The sequence below is a fragment of the Sarcophilus harrisii genome, chromosome 3 (genome assembly GCF_902635505.1).
Source record: "Sarcophilus harrisii chromosome 3, mSarHar1.11, whole genome shotgun sequence".
Lineage (NCBI taxonomy): Eukaryota > Metazoa > Chordata > Mammalia > Dasyuromorphia > Dasyuridae > Sarcophilus > Sarcophilus harrisii.
In genome coordinates this window covers 551,914,579-551,938,627 of record NC_045428.1, presented here as the reverse complement: position 1 = coordinate 551,938,627, position 24,049 = coordinate 551,914,579, and the positions used below count along the sequence as shown (strand labels likewise).

At 42.2% G+C, this 24,049-nt stretch overlaps 1 protein-coding gene across 1 annotated transcript; it reads right to left on the bottom strand.

Moving 5' to 3' along the window:
- On the bottom strand, positions 1–23,629 carry MATN1 (matrilin 1). The gene is made up of 8 exons (XM_003765496.3): positions 23,536–23,629; positions 18,797–19,143; positions 9,232–9,454; positions 6,137–6,262; positions 3,994–4,410; positions 2,822–2,974; positions 1,556–1,636; positions 1–203 (listed from the first exon to the last, which is right to left on the bottom strand). Exons 1-8 carry the CDS (start codon positions 23,627–23,629, stop codon positions 154–156), a joined length of 1,491 nt encoding a protein of 496 aa, XP_003765544.2. The 3' UTR covers positions 1–153.
- Positions 23,630–24,049: the final 420 nt, after the last annotated feature.

Genomic DNA, 24,049 nt, shown 5'->3' with positions numbered 1-24,049 from the left:
TCCAAGAGGAGGATGCTGATGAGACTGGATTCTCAGCTACAGAAAGAAGGATGGAGGAGGTGGCTGAGCTGCTCTCCCCCCAGCATGGAACAATATGTGAAGGAGGAAACCAGGAGGAACATAAGGGAGAGATCAGGCCTTCTTCATCAGGTCCTAAATCACATTGTTCTCCAGGGCAGTAAGCCTTTTAGATACAGCTTCCAGTGAGTGTGATTAAGGAAGGACAACTGGGGTCCAGTCATAGCACCCTTGTAACGGAAGCAGTCTTCTCCCCTCCCCATCTCTATGCTCTTCCATTGGCTTGCCCCCTCATCCCCAATGCTTGGATATTTCCTCAGGCCATCTACACAATCCTTGTTCCATTGGTGGCAAATTCCTGTCTCTTCTCCAGCTTCTACCTATGTTGTAGAATTGGAGATTAGGAAATGAGGTCCAGAGAGTCTATGGTCACACAAAAAGCGGAACAAGCCCTCAGAATCCCACATTTCAAGCTTTTGCCTCAGCAGACCCATCCAAGGCCAATCCTCTCTGCAGCTCCATCCTCAGAAGTGCCCCTCCACTAGCACACATAATAAGCACTTTTTCCTGGGGAAACCAAAGAGGAAGTCCAGCTCTTCCTCACCATCCTTCAATTAACTTTTAAATTGAATCAGGTTGCCTGTAGGGACAGTTTCCTATGTGTTTTTGTATCCCTAACACCCGGCAAAGCTCCTTCAATCATTAATTGATAAACATTTATTAAGTACCTACTGTGGAGCCAGGCTCTGTGCTGGGTCCTTGGGATACAGAAATAAAGAATGAAATTGTCTATACTCACAGTCTATGGGAGTGAGAATATAGATACACTGGGATAGAGATAGGGACTGGATGTTATTTCAATAGCTCCCTGGGAAAAATAACTCACTCTATTACGCAGGTTATCTGTCCCCCTGGAATCTGAAAGCATTTTCTATAAAGCACTAGTATATGTCAAAGGGAGAATTGGAACTCAAGTTTTCCTAACTTTGAAGTCAGTGAGAGGGACAGAGACAAAGAGAAAGAGGAAAGGCAACAGACAGACAGAGTCAGAGAGAGAAAGAAAGAGACACAGAGAGAGACAGAGACAAGAGAGAAACATGGAGAGAGAGAGAGAGACAGAGAGAGAGAGAGAAAGGGAGAGAGAGCCACAGAGAGAGAAAGAGAGAGACAAAGAGAGACAGAAACAGAGACAGTGACAGAAAGACAGAAACAGAAACACACAAAGAGAAAGAGATACAAAGGCAGAGAGACAGAGAGAGAGAATATAAGGTAGTTTAATACAAAACACTTAGGTGACACTATCAATTAGGAAGATCATGCAAAGCTTCCTGGAGAAGTGGGTTCTTAAGAAATGCTTGTTAAATTGAATTGGGTTGAATTAATTTGAATCCTGGTATCCTCAGAGATAGCCAAGTATCTTATGAGAAGACCCAGCCCCAAGCCCATTCTCCTTCTGCCTGAGCTGCCAGGTCCTCCATCTCAGGGCCTACCTTGACCCTTTCTCAGAAGCCCAACCCATGCCCACAGAAAAGGATATGTTTCTGTGTCAAGGTTTGAAGGAGCTCCTCCACCTTGCTCTGGTACTTCACAATGGACTCACAGGCACACGGATCCTCCTCTGGATCAAATCCAAAACAAGAGAGAGATGAAGCCGAGCCAGCTAGTCCCCATCACCTACCCCTCCCCTCTTCAGATCCAACCAGGCCCAGGCTTTTAACCAGCAAAGGAGGCCATGGAAGACCCAGTCTCTGTGAGAGCTAGGGCAGAGCTGAGGCAGATGAGAGTCATCATCTCCCCAGCTCCTAAGAAGAACTCGGGATCTCTTTTAGTCCACAGATACTCCGGTTATTTTCTTTGTAAATCAGGGAAGATCCCGGGAGTTTCTCTAATAGCTGGGAGGGTGTTGAGAGTATCCTAGTGATTGCTGTGGTTAGAGAAGTGAAAAAGTGTGGGAATTCTTTGCAGAGGTGGGGAACACACCGGGAGTCACTGGGAGAGCCGAGACAGCAGAGGGAGATGCCTGAAGCCCCTAGGACTGTTAGAAGCTTGCCAAAGTCTGTCATTGCTATGGGAAAACTGAAAGAGGAGGTGAGTTTCCCTGTGAGTATTAAGGCAGATGCGAGTTGTGTCTGTCAGGGGCAGGGGAAAGAAGTGAAGAAAGACTGAGCTGTTCTCAGTGTGAGGGGGAATACTGGGAGTTCTTGTGAATGCTAGGAAATATGTGTGCAGTCTGTGAATCTTAAAGAAGAACTGAGAAAGATGTTGGGAGTCCCTCTGAGATAGCAAAGGGTTAGGGGAGTCTCCAGTCCAAGAAATATGTTGTTGACCCTGATAGGGCCCTTTCCTGCTTCTAAGTAGGTGAAGTGGATTTCAGGGATGGCCTCGATGATCCCTCCAGATAAATTATAAATCAATATGGCAGGATGGAGCTAGACCAGAGCCTCACTCACTAATTGATCTACTCACCCACCCCTGTACAAGAATGGGCCATGCTAGGTGACCATATGGACTTCACAATCCTTATATCTTCTTCCCAAGACTTTCGAGCCTCAATCACTGGCAGCCCAACTCTCTGATGAAACCCTTTGTCCCTCAGTCTCCCGACCTAGGACTCTGTTGCCGGACTTTGGACCTTGTCTGCCCATGATCCAGCCCATGATGGTACCTGCTTGTCTTCCTGTTTAGTTCTGTTGCCACTCCAATGACAAAATGACATAACCTTCAGATCTGGCCTAAAGAAGCCCACCTGCGCCTCTCCTAACAGGGTTTTCCAGTGTCCTCCTCTCCCATTCCTCCAACTTACCCACGCAAATCTTTGTCTGGAGTTTCTTGCCAATCTGGTTGATGGTCTTGAAGTCAGCAGTATAAAAGTAATGTTCTGCCACGGGATCTGAAGCAATCTCCCTCAGCTCATCCTCCACTGCATTGCCAACACCCACAGCAAACATCTTAAACCCTAAAAGGAGAAGAAGGATCATGGCTCCCGAAGGCAGGAGTAAAGCTCTGCTTCCCTGATTCTGCCCTCATGGAGCAGAAAGATTGCCCCTTCACCCAAGGTTCCCATTGTCTCAGTTAAGTTACCTTCTAAATCTGAACTTGTGATTCTCTCTATCATTTATACCTTAAAGTCCCTCTTCCTAGACAAACTCTATCTATTCTTTAATGCCCAATTCAAGTCCCACCTCCTCCAGGAAACCATCCAAGATTACATTCTTTCCAGTTATAGGAAGACAATAGCAGTAATGAGTGACATTTATGGAGAGTTTTAACATCAACAAAGCATTTTATATACATTATTTCACTTGATTGTTTATCAACAACCTCCTCCTTTACTCATCTGGGTTTTGATCAGTGGAGGCTTTTATCATTTTATCATTATTTATCATTATCATATCATTCATCATCATTTTATCACTTATCATTCTTACTGAATAAATGACAAAGTTCCCATACCATACCTATAATGGCAGTCTGCCATCCCACCATACCCTTCTCATTCCCAACTCTGACTCCAGACCTCTATATCCCCCAAAACCAATAATCCAGAATGGAGTCAACTCAAAGGGGTTGAGTGTATGAACTGGATAAAGGCAATGGCCTTTAGGGTGCTGGGACCCTGGATGTCTAATCCATGGACAGGAAGATTGCAAGGGAGGGAAGGGTAGGGAAGAAAGGTAGTATATTATAGTAGAAACAGTAAGGACTTTAGAGTGAGATTACCGAGGTTTAAATCTTAATTTTGCTCTTTATTCTCTGTGTGACTTTGGCCAACTTTTTTAACACTCTGGATTTCAAGCTCCTCTGCTATGAAAGGAGGGAGTTGAATTAGATTTTATGGTGTGTAATCTAAAATCTAGGAGCCTCTAAAATCCTTCCACACCCTAAATCTATGCTCCTATGAAACAACTTCTACAGCCGAATAAAAAAAAATGACAGGGGCTGATTATCCCCCTGAGAAGGACAGTAAGGTCCTACCGAGCTCCTTGGCTTTCTTGGCTGCATCATTGATGTAATCCTGGGACCGGCCATCGGTGAAGACAATGCCCACCTTCTGGGCACCGGGACGGGCCCCGCTGGAAATGGTGAAGGTGTTATCAATGAGGTACTTCAGAGCCGCCCCCGTCATGGTGCCTTTTTCCATGTAGGACATCTTCTTGACTGCTGCCTTGATGTCCTTCTTGGTTTTATACCTGCCCAAGGGGAATTCCTGCCGGACTGAGCTGGAGTACTGTACCAAGCCCACCTGGGCCAACTTGTCAGACACATCCAATGAGTCCACAATCTGGTTGATGAATCTTTTCACCAACTCAAAGTTCTCAGGGCGGACACTCTTGGACCCATCGATCAGGAAGACAAGGTCAGTGGCAGAGCCTCCACCACCTCCACTGCAGGCTAGAGAAGGGAGAGGGAAATAAAAGAGAAGATATAAGAGAGATTACATGAGACTTTTATTGACTAGTTGGGGAGACAGCCAGGCCCAAACTGGTCCTATAGACAGCTTTCTGCATGGGTAAAGGAGGTCATCACCTATATGGTAAGGTGAAAAGTAGCAAGAAGTGCTTCCCTAATCTCTTTACTACCTAAATGTCACACTGCCTGAAATTCTACCATTATTTAAAGATTCATCCTTTGGGGTTAAGCATGGCCCCCTTCAAGCATCTTTCTAATCACAGATACCCTGGGGAGTTAGATTTAGTCCTTCACCACCACATCCTTTCCCTGAATGAATGAGAAAGAAGAACTCAGGGAAAGTACAAGGGGGCTGGCTGGGGAAGAATGACTGAAAACAGAGAGGTAAGGTGCAAAAGCATGACACTTTTCTGAATTAACTCTTTTATTTTACATTTTTTAATTATAGCTTTTTATTGACAGAACATATGCATGGGTAATTTTTCAACATTGACCCTTGCAATCACTTCTGCTGAATTAACTCTTTTGCTGCCTCTCCCTGCCTGGATTTCCAGGACCACGGTGGATGGTCTCAGTCAGTGGAGGCTCTTTCTTGCTCTCGCTAAAAGAATGACTGCTTGACTTCAATTTTTCATGCCTAATCCTTCCTTAACAGGATCCTCTGCTCTAGGGAAAGACACATGGTTTTAAGTTAAATCAGTTTCATCTTTAACAATGGAGTGTTTGGATTAGGTGGTCTCAAAGGACCCTCCAGCTCAATGAGTCCACAAGTCCAGTCTGGTAGTTAGCTTCCAGAATCTGTGTCCATTTACAACATCTGAATAAGCCTGATGTTCCCCAAGGTTTCTCCTTGCTTCTCCTTACCTCCCAGCTCAGCCCAGCCAGCTCTGAATCATCCCCCCTCCCGTCCCTCAACATCAAGCCCCATGAGCACTTTCCTCAAGCCTAACCACCACAGGAGTAACAGATTTATCAAGCACTTTCATGCGTTACCTGACTTGATTTTCACAACAACCCTATGAGTCAGGAGCTATTTTTATCTCCATTTTACAGATGAAAAAACTGAAACTAGAAAGAAATTAAGGGAATTTGTCAAGGTCAACACAGCTAGTACGGAGGTGAGATATGATTTTAACTGAGGTCTTCCTGACTCCATGTGCAGCATTCCATGCCCTGAGCCAACTACCGAGAAACTTCATATTCCATCCACCACCTGGCTTCTTTCAAGCCATGGTTCCAAAGATCTAGAGGTTCCTGATTGATTATCAGAACCTTCCTTCTGAGTAGGGCCTGAAGACACATAGGGAAGCCCAGTTCTCCCAATAACATTCTGTAATGTCCCTGTGCTTTGCACTCAGCCCTGTGTGATGGGCAATTGGGGACAGAAAGATGCTGGTGATTAACAAGACCACAGAACACTGCAGACGAGGAACTCGCTTCACGGGGAAAGCATCCTCAGCCTTAGGCCCAGAGATTTTGTCTACATTGCATCCTGGGGCCAACTAGAAGGGAGTCATGGGTACCCTTATCAAGATGAGCACCATACTCTAACCCCAAATGGCTCTTATGTGACTAAAATGTAGACAACCCCCTTCCTAGACACATTGGCTACAGGCCTTTCTGTCTCTCTTCCCACTTGATGATCCCAATATATGACCCCTCCCTCCTACTCCAGGTAATGGGGATGGGGATTTTGAGGGGCACTGACCACTGCAGGTTTTCCCGTCGCTGTTCAGGATGAAACCATCCCGGCAGGAACAGGTGTATGAGCCTGGAGAACTCGTGCAAATTTGTTGGCAATCATGATCTCCAGTGGCACATAGGTCCGACACCACTACAAAAGAAGGAGACAAAGATTTAGGATGGATTCTTGGTCATCAAGAGGACTTAAATTTCCACCTCCCTCCTTCTCTCTGGAGGGAAAAATATTCCCTTGAATGATCTAAGCTAATCACGTTTTCTTTCATTCTTTCTCTTTCTTTTTCCTTCTTTCTTCTTTTCCTTCTTCCTTCCTTCTTTCTTTTCTTTTCATACATATTTTTTAATTTTAAATTCTCTTTCTTTCCTTCTTTCTTCCTTCATTCCCTTCTTCTTTTCTTCCTTCCCTTCTTTCTTCCTTCCTTTATTTTCCTCTTTCCTTCCATCTTTCCTTTCTGTATTTCTTTATTCCTTCCTTCCCTCTTTTTCTTTTGACTTTTTTTTTTCTTTCGACTTTCTTTTTTCTTTCCTCCTCCTTCCCTCCTTCCTTTCTTTCCTCCTTTTTTTCTTCCACTTCTGTCTTTCTTGCTTGCTTTCCTTCTTTTCTTTCTTTCTTTCTTTCTCAGGCTTGAGAATACCTAATGAAAAACTTTCACTGCCAATGCAGACTGACACCTAACCTACAACTTCTAACATCCTCCTACTTGACTTCTCCTCTTTTCTGCTCCTCAAGGTTGGTGATCTAAATCTCTGACCTCAATCTTCTCCTTTTCTCCCTTTATATTTCCTCCTTTGCCAACTACCATGTCCAATCACACAACTCCCAGGTATATGTCTCCACCCCTGGCTTTTCTTCTGAGCTCCAGACCTATATTTTCTGCTGAAAGGACGTCCCACCAATACCTCAAAATCAACATGTAAAAAATGAACTTTATTGCCTCCCATCTCTTTATGACTTTACTTTCTCTGTCAATGGCAACATCACTCATCCATTCTCCCATGTTTGTAACCCAAAGATTCTTTGATTCTTCTTTTTTCTCTACCTCTCAGATACACTAATTTTCTCTATTTACTAAATTTCATTAAGTTTTCCTTTGTAATATCTCCATCCATCTTTTCTGCTCCCATTCTACCCCTTACTAAGGCTGCCCAGGATTACAAGATTAAATGCCTTGTAAGAAAGCCCTCCAGCTCCATTCTCTCCTATCCTTCCTGTATCTACTAGACTAATCTTTTTTGTGCAAACAATAGCTAGACAGGCCATTCTTCTGTTCAAAAATCCTTGACAGCTCCTTGTCATCCACTGAACAAAATTTAACCTCCTGTCACCCAGAATTCAAGCCCTTTGTGTGCTGGCAGCAAACTATGCTAAGCCCCTGAATACATTTATTAATATTTATAGCACCAAGCTATTTTTTGAGCCTTATCACATACCTCTGTGTGTGTATATGTGTATACATACATACATATATGTGTATGTATATATATATATATATCTTTCTCTCTCCTCTCTCTTTGTATATATATATAATTTTTCTCTCTGTCTTCTCTCTCTCTCTGATTTATTATATATATATTTTCTCTCTCTCCTATCTCTCTATATATACATATATATACTTTATATATTTCTCTCTGTATATATATATATATATATATATATATGATATATATTTCTTTCTGTGTGCATATATATAGATCTTTCTCTCTCCTCTCTCTCTTTATGTATATATATATATATATATATATATACATATATAATTTTTCTCTCCTCTCTCTTTCTATCTCTTTCTCTCTCTACACATATATACATATATATTTCTTTGTGTATATATCTTTCTTCTATCCTCTCTCTCTCTCTCTCTCTCTCTATATATATATATATATATATATATATATATTTTTTTTATATATATATATATATATCTTTCTCTCTGTTCTCTCTCCTATGTGTATATATATATATATATATATATATATATATATATACACATATTTTTCTCTCCTCTCTCTCGCTATATATATTTTTTCTCTGTCTGTGTATCTCTCTCTCTCTTTCTCTCTCCCCCCATCTCCTTCTCTCTCCTCTATATTGCAGCTAAACTGAACTAAGTTCTGCCTCACACACACTTAGTACTTCTTCATCTCCAGATCTTTGTTCATACTATTTTATATACTTACAATGCTCTTCCTCCTCCTCTTTCTCTCTTGAATTCCTACACAACTTTCAAAGCCCTACTTAAATGCTGCCTCCTCCAAAGAGCATTCCCTAATCATTTCTCCTAGTTAGGTCCTTCCTCCTCAAATTTCATACTATATTTCATCTGACACCCCTCTAATGGACTTATCATAATTCTGTTGTATGATAGGGTTCTCTGTATTTGCATCTCATCCTCTTGCTGGACTGTGACCTCCATGAAAGCAGGGACCTGATTTTATCTAAATTCTGCATCTTTCCTAAGTCTGAGCAAATTGCTGAGTACAGAAGACCTTTTGTAAATATTCATGGAATGGAATGGAATTTTTCCAAACCTTCCAACCTCACCAAATCTTCAGAGAAATCCCAAGGGAGCAGCAAAGCCCGTGGACTTGATTTTCTAAGAAATTTTTCTTTCCTTACACTTATGTGCTATTTTATCTTTTTATAAATTGCTTTGGTCTCTCTGTGAGATTGGGAAGGGCCTGAATGGACACCTCTGTTTCACAGAGGAGGAAGTTGAGACTCACAGACAGCAAACAATTTGCTTAAATGCATATGGCAGGAATCATCCCACCATTATCCTTATCTGTACCCTGACTTTTCTTCTTTGCTCTCTTCTTTTTCTTAATCCCAACCCAATTCCCCTGACTTTCCCCCATTCCCCTAATATACCATTACTTTCATCTCTTTTCTTCTGCCTTCATACCCTCCTCTGTGTTATATTTCCCCTTTGACTCCTCCTTTCCATTCCCAGCTCTCCCATTCCATTCTCTTTACCTCCCTTCACTCTCTTCCATTCCCTGATCTTGACACCCTTTCCTTTATCTGCACCCTGTTCCTCCTTTCACTCTATTCTCCAAGCTTCCACACTCTTATCTACTCCCTTTGCCCAGATGCCTCCTCCTCACCACAGAAGGCCTCCTGGAACTTCTTGGATAACTTCTCGATGACACTGTAACTCTCCACGTAGTCCACATGCTCCTCCAGTGGCTCACTAGCAATCTGCCTCAGGGTGTGCTTATCCACACGACCCACTCCAATGGCAAAGAGCTCAATACCACTTTCCTTAGCTCTGGCTGAGACATCTTTCACGCCATCCTGAGGCCGACCATCTGTCACCACGATAGCCACCTTTGGGGGAAAGGGAAATGAAGGAAAACAAATTGCTTGTGAGATGTGACATTAGGGATTTCCCCCAAATTGACTTACCCACATTCTCTGGGGAAGCAGAGTCCACTGGGATCTAATCCTGTGGAGTAAAGAAGAAGAAAGAAGAAAGAAAGAAGGAGGAGGAGGAGAAAAGAAGGAGAAGGAAGAGGAGGAGGAGATTAGGAAGGAGAAAGGGAAAGAGAAGCAAAAGGAGTAGAAAATGAGGGGAGAAGAGGAATAGGAAGACAAAGAAGAAGGAAAGGAGAAGGAAGAGAAGAAAGATGATAATGATGATGATATGATGAAGAAAAGAAGAAGCAGAACAAGAAGAACAACAAGAAGAAGGTGGAGGAGGAGAAGGAGAAAATCAGGAAAGGGAAAGGGAAGGGGAAGGAAAAGGGGAAGAGGAAGCAGAAGGAGGAGAAAATGAGGTAAGAAGAGGAATAGGAAGATAAGAAGGGAAGGAGGAAGGAGGAGGAAAAGAAGAAGATGAGAGAAAGAAGAAAAAAGATGATGATGATGATGATGATGATGAAGAAGGAGGAAGAGGAGGAGGCCAGTTTTTTGACAGCCTTGCCCCATAATTGATAGAAGTTAATGAACTTGAATCTCAGCTAGAATGGAAGGTCTTATTCTGGAGATCATAGACTCCCCCCACCCCAAGAAAACCAGGGATAGATTTTAGGGACTCTGTTAACTTAAATAAGAAAAAATTACATCCTTATTTTCACTGATCTTTAACTGAAATTTAGCATTTCTTTTAATTATTTAAAATCATTTTTTCCTGAGAAGGGGCCCACAGGCTTGACCAGATTGCCAAAGGAATTTCATAACATGGATTGGGCTGAGAACCTCTGTTTAACAGGGTCTGCAGGGCAGCAAAAGAGTCTCCAAGGTTTGGACTAGAGGGATTGTTTTTGTTTTAGATCGGCAGTCTCTTTTGTTGGGATTTTTATAGTATCACAATCAGGAACTGAGAGGATCTAACCAGGGTCTCAGCAAGTCTTCCGGCCATCCCACTAGGTCCCTGGCATGAGCACATACTTTCCATGCTTAGACATATTGGCCAAGACCATAACACAGTCATGATTTCCAAAAGAAGACCAGGATATAGCGAAACTGGGACTAGCACCTGCAACCTGCTCCTGAGCTGTCACGGCAAAGATGGAATATACAAGCAGAGATGCAGAAGCCCACCTGAGACACAGCCTCCCTTGAGAGTAGATGCCATGGCTGCCATGCCGGGCAGACAAATGGACCTGAACACAGACAATTTGCACCTGCTGCTGGGGAATTAATTCTAATAGAGTTAAGTCTTAGGAAATATAGAGAGGAAACAGACCAGAGATTTCAATGCTATAATGGACTTCCAGGTAAGAAAACTCTCTCATCCGATGCAGGTTAATCCCTTCTCTGCAATTTAGATAGCCTTAGAGAATAGCTTGAGAATGAAGAGGTTAAATGATTTGCCCAGCATCATGCAGCTAGGCTGTATCAGTGGAGGGATTTGACTCTAGTTTGCTCTCAGTTCTTCCATGTTGCACAGCTTGACTGTAGAAGAGTCTATGGGGATGATTGCTCTGCTACTGGCCTAAATATATGGTTTGGTGATAGAACCTCTGCTCACTGATTACTGTACAATAGAACCCAAATGATATCAGGTCAGGGAATGATGGAGCTTTCTGGAAGTCTAGTGATGCTATTCTTCCGGTTAGCATGCAATAGGTGCTATGACCACCAGGGGAGATGGCTCCTTGTCCCACATGTGGTTTTGACTTCCTCCCTCCTCTGCCCCAAATAACCTGTAGACATCTCAGGAATGCTGACCACATAGAAGGAGATCTGGGACAAAATCTGGGTGGGCAGGAGAGGAAGCCCGCTATATGTTGCATCCAGCTTTCCAGAATTCATAGCATTTAAAGCTAGAAGGGATTTTGGCAATTAAGTTCAACCCCCTCATTGCACAGATGAGGAAACTGTAAGTAAATCAGTAAGATTTCACTCTGAATCTTGCTTCAAAATCAGTCGTGTAATCCTGAGCAATTCAATGAATTGCTCTGTGCCTCAGTTTCTTCATTTGTAAAATTGAATAATAATCTTGTAGGATCAAATGAGATGATGTTTGTAAAGTACTTGGCAAGTATTAATAAATGCTAGCTATCATCATCATCATTAATTCATCACAAATGAATCCAGTCCATTCTACCAAAACCTGATTCAATAAGAGTATTTCATAAAGATCTTGCATATTCTATCACAATCCCCTATCTTTTCTGCAGCCAGAACATTTTAGAGTTACTAATTTGGACTCAAAAGGGGCAGAGGAAGAATGTCTTGAATATGTCCTTCAACTCCCAGAAAAGCCCCTCCACAATTTCTAATCAAAGATTATTTTCAAAAAGGTGAGGAGAATGATCTTACTGACAGCCTGCCCCACAGTGAGGGACATGGTGAATTCTGCCATGATATAAGGGGGAATCCACAAGGGTGGAGATCTATAAATGTCTCATACTGAGCCAAGAACACTTTGAGAGTCACCAGTTACTCAGCAAAACGCTAGAGAATTCCTAGTGGTACCTGGGGTCAGGACCACTGACTCCAAGCCATATCTATGCTAAGAGCTCCCTTCTTTATGTGCTGCCCTGACTTCACGCTGCTGTCAAATAACTTTTTATCAAAAAACAAAAACAAAAATAAAAAAAACCCTCATGGAGAGTATTAAATGGTCCATAGGGTCATGAAGAATTAGATACAATTGAACAACAAGATGTATAGGTGATAATCAATCAACTAATTGACAAATATTTATTAAGCAAATACTGTTTTAAAATAAGCACTGGGGAAACAATGAAAGGCAACCATGGTCCCTGATTTCAAGGGGCTTCCATTCTAGTAGGAGAGATAACTATAAATAATTAACAACAGACAAGATGCATAAGGAGTAGATGGAAGAAAATCTTAGAGGGTCACCAAATGTTCTAGTTTCCTAGGAGGAGAGAGAACATAAAATGGCATTCTGCAGAAAGTGACATTGAAATTGAGTTTTGGAAGAAGCCAAGGATTCTAATAAGTGGATATGGGGAAAGATAAAATTCCAGGCAAAATGACTCAGGAAGGGATTTCTGAAGGGAGTGGCATTTGAGGGAGACTTTGAAATATAAGTAGAAATTCCCTCCTGAGGACGGAAGTAGTGTGGGCAAGGGTATGGAGATGAGAGATCAATTGTCTAAATGACACAGTTTGGTTGTAGTGTAAAGTTCAAGGAGGAGTATAATGTGTAACTAGACTGCCAAAATAAGCTGATGTTAGATGGTAAAGGGCTTTGGGGAGCAGGCAGAAGAGTTTGAGCTTAATTCCCAAGCTTGTTGTCCACCAGCTGCCAACCAGTTGCCACTCATGGAGCAAGCAAAACAGCCTAAATGAAGCAGCAAAGCGCTCTCGATGCCTTGGGGGGCATGTGTCAGATGAGTTAAATTACTTCCATCACTTTAATACCTCCTCTCAGAATCCCAACAGAAATATGCCAGGAAACTGAGCCCAAGAACCCCAAGAATTGCAGCTCCCCACCCCCAACCTCTGACCCTACAGTTGAGCCCCTGAGTTACCATCCCAGGAAGCCAAGAGAGCAACCGGACAGGTTACTCAGTCCTTTCTTCCTTAGCAGCCACAGCCACTAAACAGAAATGAAAGTTCTCACCATAAAAGACCTCTGTGTATTCGGGCGGCTCAACATCATAAATAGCTAGAATTTTGTCAGAGGAAATAACATTTTAAAATATGCATTGTCAACTGCTTTACCATGGTAAGCTGTAACCGAAAGACCACAGGGACCTTTGCATCCATCTGACTTACAGCCGAAATCTCTCATGTATTTCATCTCTCTCTGTTTGAAAGTGAGTGCCTTCAAAAAAGGGGGCTGTCCTACTTTTCTGTTTATATCCATAACACTTAACACAATGATTAGCACTTTGTTAGCACCTAATAAAAGTTTTCATTCATTCATTTACTCATTAAGCTATAGGGAACTACCAAAGATATTTGAGCAAAAAAAAAAAAGATATTACCAGATTTATGCAAAAGAAGGATTATTCTGATGTGTTATGGGGAAATTGAAGTCAGGGAAGAATAGAGCTCTGAATCTTTTAGAAGGCTCTTGCAACAGCTTGGGAAGGTGATAATGGAGGCTTAGACAAGAATGGCAAAAGTGGAAAGAGAAGAGGGGCACAGATGCAAGCAATACCCCAGAGGCTGACTCAAGAGTACTTGGTAATTGATTGGATCCAAGGTATGAAAGAGAAGAAAGAGCCATATAACCTCGAGGTTGGGGACAAAGGAGACAGGGGAATACTGATGTTGTGGACAAAAATACAAAGTTAGAAGGTAGCGATAATTTAAGGGAAGATGATAAGCTTAGTTTTGATCACATTGAGTTTGAGGTCCCAAAAGGATATCCTAATAGAAATGTCTTGTGGAGAGCTAGAAATATAGTTCTGGAGTTCAGGAAAGAAGAGAAGACTCAAGGGATATATGTGCGTCTATCTGTGTGTCCATATGTTTGTATGTGAGTCAAAGAGATAGAGGCACAAAGGAGAGAGATACAGAGACAAAAACAGAGAGACATACGCAGAAAGAAGAGAGAGAGAGATAAATAGAGAAACAGAAAGAGAAAGACAGAGGAAGAGGAGGAGGAGGAGGAGGAGGAGGAAGAGAAGGAGGAGGAGGAGAAGGAGGAGGAGGAGAAGGAGGAGGAGGAGGAGTGAATGAGTAAATGAAAATGCCCAAGAACAGATCTTGAGAAATAACATATATAAGGAGTGGAATGAGCTAAGTGCGGAGAGATCTAATAAAAGATGAGAATCAAAGTGAAAGAAAGAAAGTTAAGAGTAACTTCAGAGATTCAAGGAGAAGTAAGGAAGGATAACTTCTTAGAAGTCAAGGACACAGAAAGACTCCAGAAGCATAGAGGTCAGTAGCAGCATCTTTAAAAGATCTCAGAGAATGAAGACAAAAATCAAAGGACACCTCATTTAACAATGAGAAAGTCACTAGTGCTTTTTGATAGAAAAGTTTCATGAGTTAGATATAGCTGAACTTGGAATTCAGGGAGTTAAATCAGCTTCATGATCAGGCAGGTCCAGGAGAAATAGGAGATCATGGGAATTCTGGGGTCAGGGAAGTTTTAGTTCATGGTTCTTTAATATATAGGAGCTAGACCTATGACATTATTGTTATAGGTAATTCCCTCTACCAAAGCAGATTGATTTGTTCTCTGTAAATTATAGACCGGAATCAAAATAAATAGATCACAAAAAGTTCACCAATTCTGAATACATCAAAGATGGGATGTGATAATAAGAGGTTCAAGTCCAGATCTGTATTCACTATACCATATATAAGGTGGGGAAAGTTCTGAGTCCAAAAGTAAGGTCAAGAGAAGATGTTGCTATGGAGAATAGCCCTTAGGATGCTGAGATCTAAGGCCAAACAAACAAGATCTTAGTATCTGTTGCAAAGAATGATTTCCTTGGGGAGGATAAAGTTCTCTATCACCTCTGCCTATGACACACCAGGATATTCTCCATCATCCATCAGTTATAAGTATGGTCAGGATACTCTCTTCTGTAGATAGGAATGCTGAGTGACCATTTAGCTTATTTTAACAAGGTTGGCTAATTGTTCATGGGAAATAGATCCTAACATCATCAGGTCATAGATGTTAGATCTTCAATTTACAGAGGAAATAATAGAATCCCCCCAAAATTCAATGATTTACCAAGATCACATAGTCAAGCATAATAAAAACCAGTGACATTAGAACACTTAAAAGTTTGCACAGTGCTTTACAATTACACCTGGGATTCATTCTCCTTCTCAACTTGATAATTTATACATAAAATCGAGAAGCATGATCAAGTTTCTCAGCACATTATAATGAGGCTCCTGTTACTTCACTTTATCCAATGGTTTTCAAAAACTTTACACCTTTAATCTTTTAAAGTCTTTTAAATGTTCTAGATACAGTCTTAACTAGTTAAGGCAATCGGGTTAAAATGGGCTCAACCCTATTCAACTGAACATGTGAATCTCACAACAAATTCATGAGGTAGTGACTAGAATCACCTTTTACAAATGAGGAAACAGAGCTAGAAAGGTTAAGTGTTTTTCCCCATCACAGCCAGAGAATACCAGAGGAGGGATTTAAACACAGGTTTTCTTACCTCTTAAGCCTTGCTACCTTTAAATAATAAAAGTAAGCCATAAAGTCAGGTTCTAAATATAGCTAATTGCATCCTCTTACTGCTGGATAACTTTCCACGGTCCCCAATTCTGTAATTCCTTGTAGCACCCAGAAGATGTCTCCAAAAGATGCTCTAACTCATTCTTCAGCTCCAAAGCAGAAGGGGGAGCAGCTAGGGGGAGAGGTAAAAGGTGTCTTTTCTAGCCATCTTTGCTAACGCCCCCATCCCCAAAAAAGGATGCAAAACCTCTGTGTTAGCAAACTTCCCTCTATTCTTGGGCAAGATCATCACTGGTGGAAACATCTCCAAGAATTGTCTGTCTGGTGGGAAATAGTTCTCCTGCCACTACAGAGATCTGGACATGAGCTCCCTAACAGGAAATGTATTAAAGCAACAATTTAATGGAGGAGGGGGTTTTGGAACAGATGGGTGCATTCCAGTCCTTGCCATCCAAGGGAGCTTCACGGAAGCCTGGATGCTAGACCTTGCCTAGTCTTCTCTTCAAATAGCCTTAACCATCTTTGGCCGCAAGATGGCATTCAAGGCCCAGGAACAGATCATAGGCTTCTATGTGGAGAAATTGTCTGCCTTCCAGGCCTGGGGAAGAAGGCAGTGAGTGAGGCAAAGAAAGGCATGTGCTCACAGCCCAGCAGATCTAACCCAAACCAGTCCCACATCTGCACAGCAGGAGCCACAAAATGAAGAGGCCCCACCTTATAGATGCAATAAGCTTCTTACTTTTAAATGATGGAATAAACTCTGTCAGAGCTGAGCAGGAGCCTAGAACAGAAAGAATCAGAGCTGGGAGGGGCCTTAGAACAAAGAATGTTTAAAAAAACTGGAAAGGGCTTCAAACACAGAATGTCAGAGCTGGGTGGATCCTTAGAACACAGGATGTCAGAGTTGGAAGGGGCCTTAGCACATAGGCTATTAGAGCTGGGAGGACCCTTAGAACCCAAAATTTCAGAGCTGGGAGAAACCTTAGAACACAGAATATCAGAACTGAGAGAGTCCTCAAAAATCCAATCCATCTTTTAAAATCTTTCTCCCATCCCTCCTATCTTTTTCATTTCTGCTCACTTATTTTAACTCCCCTTTCACTATAAATACTTGCCTTTATGCTCCCCCAGGTATTGTAAGTACAAATGAGCTGATCTTCCTCTCTCAATTCTATCCCATCTCCAAACTGTCCATCATATCATGTCTTAGTAATGGCCCCATTTCAAGACTCTGATGACATCATTCATCTATACAACCTGCTCTAGGTTAACTTTTCCCATAGAATAAAGTGTGGCTGTCACTACTGAGAGGCAGGCTGCTATTCTTGGGTCAGGAGGAATTTAGGGTTGAACCCCAGTTCTGATATGTGTCCATGGGTCAATTTATTCATCTCTTAGAACGTCATGGTCCTTTATTCGTAAGGTCTATTTCATACATAGAGTTGTTACAGCCACACAAAATAATATATGTAAATAGCTTTTATAATTCTGAAGCATGATGTAATCAACTACTCTTATATTATTCTGTTTGAGGTTGCCTAGTCCAGATGCAACCTACCTTTTTTTTTTTGCTTTGTCTTATTCAACTCTCCATTCCATATTCTTTTGTTTTATCCCCTCCCTCCCACTCTTTGCCTTCACTATACCATCTCTCATCCCTAGAACAGATTTCTCCTACCTTTGTCTATTAAAATTCTTCCATTCCTTCAATGCCCAACTCAGGAACCATTTTCTCCATGAAGACTTGCACATTCCAAAGCAATCTTTGCCTCTGTTATTTGCATTTATCATCCTCTTTCTGTTAATTATTATACACAATCTTTCACCAATTAGTTTGTAAGATCCTTGAGAGCAGGGCCTCCCGACCACAGAATCTCAGTGTTCAAAAAGGCCTCAGATGCCATCTGGCACAATCTGAACAAGAAGCCTAACTCATTACACCTCCAGCATTAAATGTAAAATTCCCTGTTTGGCTTTTAAAGACCTTTATAACCTGATGCCTTCCTGTTTTTCCAGCTTCTTACATTTTTCACATACGCTAGGATCCAGAATCTCTGACTTGCTTGCTGATCTTTGCATTCAAACACTCCATCTGACTGACTACTATCTTCTTTTCACTGGTTGCCCCTCATGCCCGGAATTCTCTCTCTCCTCATGTCCCCCTCCTAGCTTCCCTGGCTTCCTTCAGGTCTCAGATAAAATCCTACATCCTGAAGAAGTTTTTCAAGTCCCTCTTAAAACTACTGCTTTCCCTCTGTTGATCAATTCCAGTTTATCTCCTACATAGTTGCTTGCATGTTGTGTTCCCCCATTAGAGTGTGAAGGCCTTCAGAACAGGAATTGTTTTTGCTTTCTTTGTATCCCCAGTGCTTAGCACAATGCCTGGTACAAAAAAAGATACTAAGGAAATGCCCATTGGCTTGTCATGATTGGTCTACAAAATCCCTAACAAATGGTCATGAAGCCTCATCTCTGCTCTTTCCAGTGAATAAATTCCCTCCCAAAGTGGGCTTTTCTACTTTGGGATCACTCATTTGTCACTGTTAAGGAGTGTTTCCTTTGTTAAACCTAAACCTTCCTTTCTCCAGATTCCATCTAATTCTACCCTCTGGGCCCAAGCAAAAGCAGTTAATCTCCTTCTCCTGTAATAATTCTCTTTTTTGATTGGAACTAAGTTGTGAAAAGCTTTAAATACCAAAAACAAGTTCACACTTGATCCTAGAAGTACTAAGAAATCATTGATGTTTACTGAGTCCGGGAGTGGAATCTTGAATAGAACTTCATCATTTGTCAGAGAATCCATACATTTAAGGTATATGAATGCACTTTTTATCACAGTAACATCCTCATCATCCTTGTCATTCTTCTTTTCCATTACCATCATCAAAACTGCACTTAATATCACCTACCATTGCCATTATCTCCACCACCATCACCAAAAGGATGATTTAATCCCTATAGAATTCTTGACACAATATAGGATGGAGAACAAGCACTTCCTGTGCTGAAGAGGCTTAGAATCTAGTACCAAGATGGCCAAAGAAAGTCACCACCAAGACTGCTAAAAAATTATAATTGACACCTACCTTGCTGATCTCTGGGAACTTGACTCGAGCTCCTTCAACCTCACTGAAGGCTCTGTTGATGGCAAATTGGATGGCCAGACCTGTCATGGTGCCTGTGGAAAGGGGCTCGATCTTGTGCACAGCCTGCAGGAGGCTGGCCTTGGTCCGATGAGCCTTGAGAGGGAACTCATGCTTGACGGCACTGGCATAGTTGATCACCCCTACCCGAGTTGTGTTGGGCCCCACATCTAAGGATTCGATAACTTGTGACAAGAAGACTTTGACTTTTTCAAATTCATGGGGCCGCACACTACGGGAACTGTCAATGATGAACACCAGATCTGTGGGCCTTGTCCTGCACAGGTGCCCTGTTTATGGAAAGGAAGATGGTGAAATTTATAAGAAAAGGAACCAAGGAATATTTTCCAGACCAAACCTGGGAAAGCATCTAGATGTTAAGAAATTCAGAAGAAAAACTCACAGTCAATACTTACCAAAATATTGATCCAAGTTAGAGCTTGGATGGTCCCTACAGTTTGAAGCAAGTTGAGGTACTGGAACAGAGTTTCCTAAGGAGCTTGTTGATTGACTTTGTTCCCTAAATACACCCAAAGGGGTAGTTTTCCCCATCTTTCACCACCTCTCCTACTTATCCAATCCATGGTGGGTTGGAAGTGGGGCGATAGGAGAGCTAATAGTCAATTAGAATCCCAGCAGGGTAACCACAGATTCAAGAATCTTGGAGGATAGAATAAAGTATAATGAAAAAATAAGGGGCTGGGAGTAAGGAAGCTTTGACTTACAATCCTGGCTCTCCTATTAATTTGCTGTGTAATCTTAATGAAGTCATATCCCTTCTCTGAGCTATTACTTCAACTATAAAATAAAAGCTTGGATTATCTCTAAGCTCTCTCTGGAGTCTAATATTTTATATCCTCAGGTCCCTTCTAGTTCTGATTTTCTGTTAGGAAAGACCTTTTCAGACTTTCCCAGCCCTGATATTCTGTATTCTTGGGTTCCTCTCAGTTCTGATCTTCTGTATTCTTGCGTCCCTCTCAGTTCTGACATTCTTTATTTTTGGGTCCCTCTCAGTTCTGACATTCTGTGTTCTAAGGACCCTCCCAGCTCAGACATCCTGTGTTCTAAGAACCCTCTCAGTCCTGACATTATGCTCCTATCCTACAGCAGTCTTTCCTGATTTCTTCAGATATCAAACACACACACACATTATTTTGTATATTTATTGTGTTTATTTCTCTGAAAACATGCTATAAACAATAGAATTTAAACTACTGCAGGGCTGATACTTTCTTACTTTTGTCTTTGTATTCCCACTCTAACATTGTAGCACATAGTAGCACCCAACAAATGCTTGCTTATTGATTGCTATTCTGAATTGGGTTACACATATAAATAAACCTCATCCTGGAAACTGTAGCACAGAGGAGAGTCCTGTGAAGCACAATTTGCCCACACCAGGATCCAATTTACTCATGCTTCAAACCTTCATTGATGCAGGAGAAGATGGAGCTTCCCTACCCTCCCTGACTCCTTGGTACCACCCTCCCATCCACCATCCTTCATCCAAAGACTAATTCTCCTACAGATCCAGTGCCTCTGAGACATGAGTTGACCACATAGATAGCACCAGAATCCAGGAGTAGAGTTGGGGGAAGTAGAGAGATTACTCATAGAATCACAGAATTTTAGTTGGGAGGAGTTTTGCTGAAGCCATTCAGTCCAATCTCCTCAAATGAAGAAAATGAGACACAGAATTAAGTGGCTTAGGATGACACAACTAGTGTGAGGATTTAGGATTAGGTCTTCCTGCCCCAAGTCCCAATGCCCTGGCACTATTGGATGGATCACTTCATTCCCTAAAATTGCCCTCTCACTCTTTGATCCAATATTCTGAGAGAATATGTGCTCATTCATATAGGTACATGCTACATGTACCTACAGTGTGCAGAGCACTGTGTTACACACTGAGATACAAAAGCAATAAGATTGAGCATAAAGAATTAGAATACACAACAATTTGAAGCCCTCAAGCAGCACTTTGGTAACCTCTTTTGATATGCTAGAATGAAGATTAATTTATGATATGTTAGACCAGGGGATCACGGAGGTCTCTTCCAACTCTCCAGTTCTGTGAGACAAGACAAAAAAAGGTGGCAAGAGATGATGGAGGGCCTTGAATATTAGACAAATAACTTTGTAGTCAAGTCATCTTAGAGTTACCTAGACCAATCCCCTCATTTTACAGATGAAGAAACTGAGGCCCAAGGAAATTAAATGGCTTGGCCAAAGTCACACAAGTATTAGGATCATAAATCAAGAAATTGGGAAGTGCCTGAGAAGTCATCTAGTCATTTTACAATTAAGGAAACTGAGACCCAATTAAGGAAATTAAGAGCCTAATGTCAAACAGATAGCAAGCATCAGAGTTAAAATTCAAATTCAGGTCCTCTTACTTCAGACCTAGTACTTTCCCCCCACTCTTTCATGCTAAATAGTGAAATCTCAGGATTAGCATATCATCTCATCTTGACCAATGAGGGATTTCTTCCCCTGCACCATCCCTGACAAGCAGTCTCTAGGCTAAGATCTGTCCACTTTATAAGGCAGACCCTCTTATTATTAGACAATTCTGATTGTCAAGGAGTCTTCCTTATATTAAACCCCAAATCTGCCTCTTTAAACCTCCTCCTCCTCCCCCTTAACTAATTCTGCCATCAGTAGCCAAGCAGAACAAAGCTCACTTAGCATTAAAAACTGATTCTGTGAAAATGTGGTATAAGGTAAAACAACATTACTTAGGGTCAATTGGTTCCCTAAAAGCAATATGTATATGCAGGCATTTAATAATAAGGGTCAAGTCAGAGGAATTAATTCTGTTTCCCTGACCAGGGAAGTAGGGAAGATAAGTGATTTAGCTAGGGGTGTGTGTGTGTGTGTGTGCGCACGTGCGCATATGTGAGTGTTAGTGTGTGCATGTGTATATATGTATGTGTACATCCATGAGGAAATGGTGTTCACATGCTGGCAAATGGAGTGGGGGATAGATTATAAGGGCATGAAGAGGTAGAAAGATAGGGCATAATAACTGACTGAGAAATAAGGGAGAGAAAGATAATGAAATTACCTTTTTGAACATGGTTTTGAACATGGAAGTCTAAGGAAATGGTGGTATTAGAAACTAAAATTTCTCTAGCCCTCTCCCTGGATTCAGATTATCCTGAAATTGTAGTACACCAAACTGGTAAGTATCTAATACATTATAATGGAGTGGACACCGAACCTTCTTAGCTGGACTCAATGGCCACATCTTCCCAGTTACCTAAACTCTAGCTGTCTGAGAAGCATGGTGGAGGAGCCATCCCTACATGAAATCTGGAATTAACTTAGGTCTGGGTGAAAGAAGGGAGAGCACAATTGGACACTAAATTTGGGCTCCCTGAATACTTCCTTCCAAGAATCAAAGCATGTTATTGAGGAGAAGTGAATGAAGCTTTTCTGAGTGTCTATCATTGAGCCATGGCAAAAGAAAGAGTGTGAATTCCCAGCAGGTACTGTTATGGTTTTTGTGCCCATCTCTGTCCCTGACGTTGTTTTTTCCCTTGTCCATTTCTCTACTTCTATCACTGCACCTGATCCCATCTCTCTCCTCCTACCTCTGTCTCTGTCACTAGTCTTGTGTGTCTTTTTTGTTCCAACTCTCTCCTTGTCCCTACTCCCTTCCTGCCTTTCTCCACCGTTTTTCCCTGTTTCTGTTCTTATTCCTTCCCTACCCACCTCACCCCCATGTCTCTTCTATCTCTGTGACCTTCAGCAACTCATTCATTCTATCTGGGATTCAGTTTTCCCATTTATAAAGTGAGGGGATTAAATTAAATGAATTCTAAATCATACAGCTTTAAATCTATCATGCTGTGAGCCCATTCCTGCCTTCTCTTTCTGTCTTTGCCCCTGTTCTTTCCCCTCTCTCTGCCTCTGTTAATACTCTGTCTCTGAGCCCATTTTAATTTCTATCCCCAATTCAGCCATTATCCCTGGCTCAGATAAAACAATCAATTAACAACCATTTATTAAGCATCTGCTATATACCAGGTTTTGCCTCCATCCCTGCCTTCTCTCTTACCTTGTTCATGCTTCCCAACCTACCCCAACCCCTACCCTAATTATCCTCAATTTCACTCCTCCCCCTTCTGCTAGGTGGGACAGTGAATAGAACATTGACTGATTTTAGAAATTAGGAAAACCTGAGTTCCAGTCCTGCTTCAGTCACTTAGTGTGATTCTGAACAAGTAACCTACCCTATTCTAGACTCAGTTTCCTCATTTTAAAAAATGGAGATAATAACAGTACTTTCTTTACAAAGTTCTTGTGAAGCTCAAATGAGACAAAGTAGAATGCATTTTGCAGACACTAAAGTGTCAAATCAATGCTAGCTATTATTATTGTTGTTGTTACTGATTGCCCCTGCTCCATCTCTGCTTTTCTGTTCCTGATCCTGTCCCCATACCTCCCTATTCTCTGGACTCTGCCCTTGTCTCCCTATCTCTATCCTGTCCCCTTTGCTCCAAGAACTCCTTCTCCCCACAGGGCTTCCTGAGCCTGGAAGGCTGCAAGTGCGCCTTGAAGGAGGCCCACTGTGTCTCCAAAGAAGCAGCTCTTTTCGATGGCCCTAATCTCCCTTGCATCCCAGGCACCTAAGCCTTCTGACACACTCTAGGAGCAGATTCAGAGTGGTCCCTTACCTCTGACCTGTTGGGATAGCCCCTGAGCCCCAGGCTTCTGGAGAAGGAGCAGCAGGCTGCAGAGCAGGAAGCCAGAGGAGAGGGTCCCCATCATGTTTCGTCAGGGCTGGAGGCAGACACCAGAGTGTCCTAGAGCAGCTGGAGCAGAGGTAATAACTTGAGGGCCCCCCCTCCAGAGGGTAAGATGAGGCCCCTGACTGACATGGGGCAAGGAGGGGGGGCGAGGACGCTGAATGGATTTGTGTGTGGTGGGGGGCAGGGGCGGGGAGGGAAAAGGAGGAAACAGGTTGGCATCCAAGCTGCTCAGTCTTGCCCTGCCCCGCCTGCCCACAAGGGCCCCATTGCTTGCAAAAGCAGCCAGTGATTCGACTGGAATGCAGGGAATCTCAGTAAATCCCATCAGGGACCAGGTGAGGGGGGAGAAGAGGGAGAGAGGGAGGGAGAGGGAGCAAAAAGATGGGAGGAGGGACAGGACAGACTGATGACTTCTTTGGGATTGGGGGGAGGAGAGGAG

Coding starts and splice junctions, on each gene's coding strand:
- MATN1 (XM_003765496.3), bottom strand. CDS start 23,629: ATGATGGGGACCCTCTCCTCTGGCTTCCTGCTCTGCAGCCTGCTGCTC. Junction 6,263..9,231: donor GTTCCAGGAGGCCTTCTGTG/GTGAGGAGGAGG, acceptor CTTCTTTTGTAG/TGGTGTCGGACCTATGTGCC. Junction 204..1,555: donor TCAAACCTTGACACAGAAAC/ATATCCTTTTCT, acceptor AATCACACTCAC/TGGAAGCTGTATCTAAAAGG.